At 50.0% G+C, this 8,594-nt stretch overlaps 1 protein-coding gene across 3 annotated transcripts in view; it reads left to right on the top strand.

Moving 5' to 3' along the window:
* Positions 1-6: 6 nt before the first annotated feature.
* Positions 7-8,594, top strand: part of Abcg4 (ATP binding cassette subfamily G member 4) — a 13,393-nt gene continuing 4,805 nt past the window's right edge. The window contains exons 1-6 of one of the 3 annotated variants that reach the window (XM_048795718.1): positions 7-15; positions 339-596; positions 5,299-5,416; positions 5,530-5,662; positions 5,796-5,846; positions 6,043-6,188. In XM_048795718.1, the coding sequence (XP_048651675.1) occupies positions 359-596; positions 5,299-5,416; positions 5,530-5,662; positions 5,796-5,846; positions 6,043-6,188 (686 nt within the window). In that variant the 5' untranslated portion in view covers positions 7-15; positions 339-358. Of the gene's footprint in view, positions 16-281; positions 597-5,298; positions 5,417-5,529; positions 5,663-5,795; positions 5,847-6,042; positions 6,189-8,594 lie in introns of those variants that run through there. The other 2 variants (XM_048795719.1, XM_015489658.2) reach the window with 2 other exon arrangements.

Raw genomic sequence — 8,594 nt, 5'->3', positions numbered from 1 at the left:
TTGCTGGCCTGCGGGGTAAGGAGATTAGAGGCGCGGGGTGGGGGGAGGAGCAGCTCAGGGCTTGTAGGGGCCAAGCTAGGGCCTGACTGGGGCCAGACGGGGGCCAGGGGGGCTGGGGCTATCCCAGACCGAGAAGAGGTGGGGACTGAGCCTCGCTGAGTGGGGAGGGTGGGGCGAGGGGGAGGCAGATCACCGGACGAAGAGAGGGGTGCTAACAGTTGGGTATGTGTCCTGAGAAGCAGGCGGGGGAAGCGGGGGCTGGGCGGCATTAGACAACAGGGAGCTTTGAACTGGGGTTGGGGGATCTGACCTAAACAGAGCAGGCCCTTTCTCTGCAGGCCAGCCAGCGGGCAGAGTGATGGCGGAGAAGGCGTTGGAGGCTGTGGGCTGTGGACTAGGGCCAGGGACTGTGGCCATGGCCGTGGCACTGGAGGACGGGGCGGAGCCCCCTGTGCTGACCACGCATCTGAAGAAGGTGGAGAACCACATCACAGAAGCCCAGCGCTTCTCCCACCTACCCAAGCGGTCAGCGGTGGACATCGAGTTCGTGGAGCTGTCCTATTCCGTGCGGGAGGGGCCCTGCTGGCGAAAAAGGGGTAGGGAGCAGCCTGGTGGGGAACTGTGGGCTCTTTAGGAAGTGCCTCTCAGGAGCAATGAGGCCTGGATAGCCCCTGCTTTGCAAGTTTCTCAAGTTGGGTACTGCTGGGCCCTGTAGGAACGCTAAAATCTGGACCCCAGCCCCTCCCTCGCCATGAACACGGTTGAGGTACCAGGATCCCTGCTTCCCACATCTGTGAACACTTGTGGGCACCAAGTTCAATTAACCAGCTTTCTCTTCTAAATAGACCCTATGACCTCTGATCCTTGAGGGGTCCTTGATGAGTTTTCCTTTGTTTATTTTGGAGGATTCCTGTCTGTGAGGGATGGTATGTAAAAGGTGTCTGCAGGGGTCCTCAATTTTTAACTATCCCCTTGCACCAATTTTGAAAGATGTGCTCATTCTTGTCATCTTACTTCATTCTTGCCACAGTCCTCCCAAGAGAGAAGGGTGGAGGTTTGGCAGGATAGATGTCATCCTCATGTTACTAATAAGGAAACTGAGGTTCAGGGAAATTGAGTCACTTAACCAATATTGATTCCACAGCTAGTAAGTAGCAGAGCTGAACCAGAAGCCCAGTACAGGAGTTCCACCTCTTTCCCCTTAGGACCAGTTTCCCCATCCCTGAGTCCCTGACCATCTTTTGTATCCCTACTCTGCACATGTGAGCTGGGAATGGAAAGGCTGGGTTTGTTTCCCAGAGCTGGGTGTGGGCCAGGGGTGGAGCCGGGGTATTGTTCTCTGAGGCTTAAGAACTAGGTTTAGGGTGCTTCAGAGCCTGAGCTGTCTCTGCACTCTACACCCTTGCTTCCATGGGTGACCAAAAGGCCACAGGGTGTGAGTCGATGGAAACTGAGGCATCTGGGCTCCCTGCCCAGTGCCTGATCCCTGAGCAGTCTCTTTGTGTCCTGAGATCAGCTCTGGGCAAAATGATGAGGTACTTGTTATTTCCTTGGCCCTCTCATTTCTTCATAACTTTAAGCAGAAATGAAGAGAAATTTAGAAATGTGGCTTGATGGGCCTGCTCTCGGCCTGCTTCTACTCATCAGCCATGAGTGGGTGTCCCTGACCAGGGATTCTCTCTCTTTTTGACCTTGCCAGCCTCATTTCCGCTTCACTGGCCATTTTGCCACCCCTTCCCTTTGCCCCCTTTTCTGCTCTCTGCCCTCCTCTCTTGAGTTCTCTTTTCTCTGGATTCCTTCTTCCCTTCTCTAGAGCACAGAAAGCAAGTGGGGCGGGGAGGGGGGGGGAGAAGGAAGAGATTTGGTAGGGGGAGAGTTCTGTCTCTCCCAAGTAAGGCTTATCACTGCTCTCCCCTAAGTGTATATGGCATTTCTTATTTTTCAAAACACTTTCCTATTCATTATTATTAATGATTTCACTTAATATTCATAATAACCCTATTAAGTCCTTGGGAGAAGATATTACTATCCTTCTTTTACAGATGGGAACAGGAGGCCCTAGAGATTAAGTGACTTGACAAAATTGCAGAGTTATTGACCGAGGCAGGACTAGAACACTGATATCTCTCCAGCCCGAAGGCCTGGCAGGCCCCTTGCAGGCTGAGCAGCTGTGGCATAGCCAGAGTCCAGACATCCGCATTCCTAGCCACTTGGAAGCTGTGTGACCTTGGGCAGGGTGCTTAGCTTCCCTAGGCCTCACTTTCCCCATCTGTAGATAGGGATGATAATACTACCCACTGCACAGGCTTATTGGGAGAGCTCTGCTGAGTTGGTATTTGTGAAAGTCAAGTACGTATGTAAGATGATATTTATGCTAGACCAGCACCTGGCTGTGACTGAATGAGGGGAAAGTTCATCATCACCATTTTCTTCCCTTTCACAAGAAATCACTTCCTGTGAGTGGCTCTGAAAAGCTTAGGCTAGGGCATGCCACTGCTGGGTTTCTGTTCTCGCGACTAAAAGGCTCAGGGGTCACTCCAGTTAAACTGGGCTAATTGGGCTGCACGAAATAACCACACAAGAGACACAAATACCTTTTTCTTTGGGGTCGCTGTGATGGTTCCTCTGACCTTAAGGGTCCAAAGAAAGAGAGCGAGAGCACGTGCTGACCCCTTTTATTGAGGAGAAGCTATTCAAATGAGGCAAGGGGTCAGGTTTCAGGGGGCTGAGTCTATCTTCATGATGTCCACTGTCAGCAGGTTGACTGACACCTGGGTAGGCCACACCCAAGGGCACAGTAAGAGAAGGGGACACACACAAGGCACTTCCATGGAAGATTCTATCCTAAACAGGGCAAGGGGTTATATTACAAAGGAACAGGTGAGCGTAGCTTCACCCATAGGGCTGTAGCAAGACACACCCATGCATGAGACACTGACCCTCAGACCCAAGAAGGGTGGGGAAAGCTCTGCCACATTTCTGCGACTGAGCGCCTCAGCACCCAGCCGGGGAGTGTGACTCAGTCACGTGCAAGGATGGTCCCCCACACCCTACATCTTTCTTGTTTCTTTTTTCCTTTTTTGTTATTGGGGATTTAACCCAGGGATGCTTTGCTACTGAGCTGCATCCACTGCTCTTTTTATTTTTTATTTTGAAATAGGGTCTCACTAATCTGCTTAGAGCCTCACTAAATTGTTGAGGCTGGTCTCAAACTTGTATTCCTCCTGCCTCAGCCTCCCGGGTTGCTGGGATTACAGGCACACACCCCTGTGCCTGGCTCACCCAACATCTTTCTGATTGATGTGAGGATGACTAAGGCAGAGGGTTGAAACCCATGACTTTCTTACCCAGAGAATTTGCAGTGTGACCTTGGGTGAGTCACTTATGTGCCTGGTCCCAGTTGCCTCATTCATGTTGTTAAAAGAGCCTCTGACGGAATGAGCACCATCCAACTGATTGGTGTGTTCAGGCCCATGCAGTGGGCAGGAGGTTATCCCCCTTCTAACAGGATGTGCCCAGAGGGACAGCTGGATGGTGGGTTAAATAAGGTACCCATTCACTCTCTCTGTTATAGAGGTAGAGTGAGGAGGGGACTGAGCTCTGCAGGGTTTGTGGAGGGTACTAGGTGAAGGATAGGGGCTTGGTGTCTCCTCCTGATCAAGGCAGGTCTCAAGCACAGTAGGAAAGTCCCTCCATATTGGCTTCATCTTTCCAGGTAACTCTATGCAGTCTCTGCCCTCTATTCTCTGGAATGAATACACACATATATATTTATACACACACACACACACACACACACACACACACACACATACTCGTATACATACATGTTTTTTGTTGTTATTGTTTTGTTTTGTTTTTTCCCTAGAGCCGAACAGCCTCTGTCTTTTGAAATCTTGCTCATCTTTAACTTCCACCTCTTCCAGGAAGCCCCTCCTGCTTTTCCCCTTCCTTTCTACCCTTATCAATTCCATTTGCTATAATCTCCTGGCACATTGTTTGTACTTCTGTTATAAACCTTACTTTACTTTTCTTCAGATTATCCATGATTTCTTGTCTGTCTTACCTAGATGATGACGCTCTTGAGTTCAAACACTGTTCTTCCTTATTTTGGGGGTGGGTGGAGAGTTTGGTATATAGTAGATATCAATAAGCATTTGCCAAGTGAAATTAATGATACAGTGTCACCTTTTGTGTATGTGTGTGTGTGTGGTAGGAGGAATTGACCCCAGGGCCTCACACATCCTAGACAAGCACTCTACCACTGAGCTACATTCCCCCCAGCCTCTTTTATTTTTATTTTTTGAGCCAGGGTCTTGCTGAGTTGACCAGGCAGGCCACATATTTGCAATCCTCCTGTCTGAGCCTCCCAAATTGCTGAGATTACAATTATGTACTGCCATGCCCAGCACAATGTTGCTTTTAAAAATCACACTATGTGCCAAGTTGCACTGTGTCATATGCTTTACATAATTATTACATTTAATTTTCCTAACAACCCTATGAGATAGGCACTATCATCCTCATTTTACAGACAAGGGACCTGGAGCTCAGAGAGGTTAAGCAACTTGCCTGAGTTCACACAGCTGGTAAGTTTAGAGTCAGAATTTGAAACTAGATCTGCCTAACTCCATACTGGTGCTCTTTATGCATATCCCATTGAGTAAATGAAAAGTGGGATTTCATTGGGCCATGTTAGGGGCTGGAGAGACAAGCTTGGAAGAGTGGGAAAACACAAAGAAGGCAATTTTTCCAAAATGAGGCAAAAGCTCTGAGAATACATACTTATAGAATGGACACTTACTGAGGATCTACTACATGCCAGACAGACTGTTAAGGTTACAAAGATGAATAAGACACAGGCTTTGCCCTTAACGAGCTTACTAAGAGGTTGGGAAGGAGGACAAGTGACGGGCACATCAGTTAACAGACATGCTGGCATACCAGAAGTGCTGTGGGAACCCAGAGACAGTCAACCAGCTCAGACCGGATTGGTATGAAAACCTTCCCGGAGGCCCTGAGACAGGGAAGAAGAGCAGGGTTCTCTGGACTTTGATTCCTCCTCTGCAGCTGTCGGTGAGATGCACAGGTATTCCCACAGCCTTTGGACTTTGACATTAGTGGGTGCCATTTCTGAAAGGGCAGGATGAGGCGAGACTTTGGGTCACTTTCGGGGCTCTGGGGGGGTGCCTCTTAACCCAATCACACTGAGCAGGAACTACGCATTTCACTGATCACCACAGGGGTGCCTCTGTTCACTACAGCCCTGACCAAAAACTCCTCCCTTCCTCACTACAGGTTATAAGACTCTTCTCAAGTGCCTATCTGGTAAATTTTGCCGCCGGGAGCTGATTGGCATCATGGGCCCCTCAGGGGCTGGCAAGTCCACATTCATGAACATCTTGGCAGGATACAGGTGAGGACAAAGATGGGGAAGGATGGAGACAGAACTCAGAAAGAAGAGTCCATTGGGGATCACAGGTGTCTTGAAGTGCCTTTGACCCTTGTCCTCAATGGATATCCCTGCAGAGAGTCTGGAATGAAGGGGCAGATCCTGGTCAATGGAAGGCCGCGGGAGCTGAGGACCTTCCGCAAGATGTCCTGCTACATCATGCAGGATGACATGCTGCTGCCACACCTCACGGTGTTGGAAGCCATGATGGTGAGGGCTGGATGGCCACCCCCTCTTCCTAGCATCCCCTTCCATCTGCTGCCTGCATCCCCTTCCTCAGCTGAGGGGTCAAGGCAGTACCACCTCCCACACATGCATCTCTTTCCTGCCCTCTGGGCCCCAGGTCTCAGCCAACCTGAAGCTGAGTGAGAAGCAAGAGGTGAAGAAGGAACTGGTGAGTGGGACAGGGGAGGCCTAGGGACAGCTGCCCTCTGTGGGGCTAATGAATTGTAGGACCCAGAGTCAGGGGCGGAAGTGTGGCAAACAAGTGGAGACAAGGGGCTTAAGGGAGATTCTTTGTGAAGTCAGGGTGGTGCCTGGGGGAAACTCAGACTCTGAAGCTGACCTGGGCTGGGTGGGGGTGGGTCCAGGTGACAGAGATCCTGACGGCACTGGGCCTGATGTCCTGCTCCCACACGAGGACAGCCCTGCTCTCTGGTGGGCAGAGGAAGCGTCTGGCCATCGCCCTGGAGCTGGTCAACAACCCGCCTGTCATGTTCTTTGATGAGCCCACCAGGTAGTTCTTTCCCACCTCTCACCTCAACTTCCCCACCCCTCAGCCCAAACCAGGACCCAAGGCTGCATCCTCTATGTGGCTGGAGATTAGAGCCCCTGTTTGCAGCCTCCTGAGGCCAAGATAAGGGCCGACTCCTCATCTCCATCCTCACCAATCCTGTTGTAACAAGCAGCCCCATCTTCACCCAGGCAGAGATCTGGATGTTTCCTTTGATTGTTGCCTCCCTCTCCTGTCCCCCACAGCCATTAGTCACCAAGTCCTGTTGGTTACATCTCCTTTTGGTAGCTCTCAAATTCGCTCTGCCCATCCCCAGTGCCCATGTTTGAGTTCAGGACATCATGGACAGATGTTCATCTCCTCGTCTCCAGTCTCTCTCAAGCGATCCTTCCTCCAGCCTGCAGCCAGAGCTGACTTTCTAAAGACAACTCTGGCCTGACCCCTCCCCTCCCCTTCAAAATATGCAATGAGTCTCATTTACCCTCAGAACAAAGTCCTGCTCTGAACCCAATTCGCCAGCCTCCTGTCTTGTATTTTATGCTCTAATAACACTGAGTTGCTTGTAACTCCCTGGTCAAACCATGTGCTTCATGCCTCTAAGCTTTGCCCATGCTATGTCTTCTGCCTAGAATGCCCTTCACTGCCGCTCCTTCCCTTTCTCCTCACCAGCTCAGCTCTCACTTCTTCCAGACTCAGGGATTTTCTCTGACTTCCCCCCAACTCCTCCCCCAGCTGCCTCTCCCCAGGAAGTGGATCCCATTGAAAGTCACACTTTTGCCACCAGCACTCTCACTCAGTTCTGCATCCTATTCAGGAGGACCTTCTTGTCCATCCTCAGGGACACGGTGAGGCATCAAGATGGGGAACAGGAAGCATAGGTCTAGCCTTTGGGGCTATATGACAGCAGCAGGTGGAAAGGGAATTGGGGTCCCTGCCCACAACCCTCCAATGCACCTCTGGGTCTATGTAACCCCCAGGACAATCCCAAGTTATCACCCTAGTGTTGCCTGCCTATCCCTGGCCTGGGACACATCCCTGTCCTGTGATGGTACTTCCCACAGGTCCTGACCCACTTGCGGTTTGTGTCTCATGTGGTGATTGGCGTGCTCATTGGTCTCCTCTACCTGCACATTGGTGATGATGCCAGCAAGGTCTTCAACAACACAGGCTGCCTCTTCTTCTCCATGCTGTTCCTCATGTTTGCTGCCCTCATGCCAACCGTGCTTACCTGTGAGCTGAGTTGCCTAGGGTGTGCAGTGTGGGTGCTGGAGCAAAAGGCAGAGGGGACAGGGGGTTGGCCAGTGGTGCCTGATCTGCCTGTGCCCTCAGTCCCCTTAGAGATGGCGGTCTTCATGAGGGAGCACCTCAACTACTGGTACAGCCTCAAAGCGTATTACCTGGCCAAGACCATGGCCGATGTGCCCTTTCAGGTGAGCCTTGTACTTCCTACCTGCCCACATCTACCAGCTCTCTTGCCCCCTCCTTCCTTGCTTGCCAGCTCCCTTAACCTTCTGGCCTTCTGCCCTTTCTCTTCCTTCTATTCACTAAGCAAATAGATGGTACATACCTTCATGCACCAGGCTGTACCCAGCCACTAATGATACGGCAACAGATTAGACTGATGATAGAAACTTTGTTCTGTGTAACATTTTAGTGGGAACAACTGGCAGCCAACAGAAAATGATGATAATAGTAACCCTGTAAATGACTCTAAATCTTCTTAAGGGTAGGAAGTTTATCTCAGTGGTAAGCGCTTTCTTAGCATGCATGAGGCCTGGGTTCAATCACAAGCACTGAAAAAAGAAACAAAACAAAACAGATCTTACTAGAGGCAGTAGTATAGGCTCTGGACCCTTACTACCACTCGCAAGATGCAAGGCACTGGGCAAGTCACCTTTGCTTCAATGTTCCCATCTATAAAATGGAATGACGACCCTAACTACCTCTGGATTATTTGAGAATGAAATGACTGGATGAATGAATGCAAGGTTCTTAGAATAGTGCTTGGCATATACTAAGTGCTCACGAAATGTTAGCTAATTTTATTATTGCCACTATCACCTTGCTCCTACCACATTAAAAAAAAAGTGCTCCTTCCTCAGAGTGGACACTTCACTGTGTCGGAGCTCAGGGAGAAGAATACAAACTGGATCTCGGCCTCTGCTTGGGCACGTTTATGCAAGGAACAACTTGCACAACTGTACCTAGTGATATAGTGGGCTCAGTCCCTGCTTCTAGGAGTTTCTAATCTAATTTTTTTTAAGTCATCTAAGAAACTCACATTTGTAGTTTATAATTCAAAACTCTACAGAATTTCCAAATCACAGTCTTTCTTTTAAAAAAATTATTTTGGGGGACTGGGGTAGCTCAATGGTAGAACACTTGCCTAGCATGCATGAGGTCCTGGGT

This window comes from Marmota marmota, unplaced genomic scaffold (genome assembly GCF_001458135.2).
Source record: "Marmota marmota marmota unplaced genomic scaffold, marMar, whole genome shotgun sequence".
Classification (NCBI taxonomy): domain Eukaryota; kingdom Metazoa; phylum Chordata; class Mammalia; order Rodentia; family Sciuridae; genus Marmota; species Marmota marmota.
This window is presented reverse-complemented; position numbering and strand designations above follow the sequence as displayed.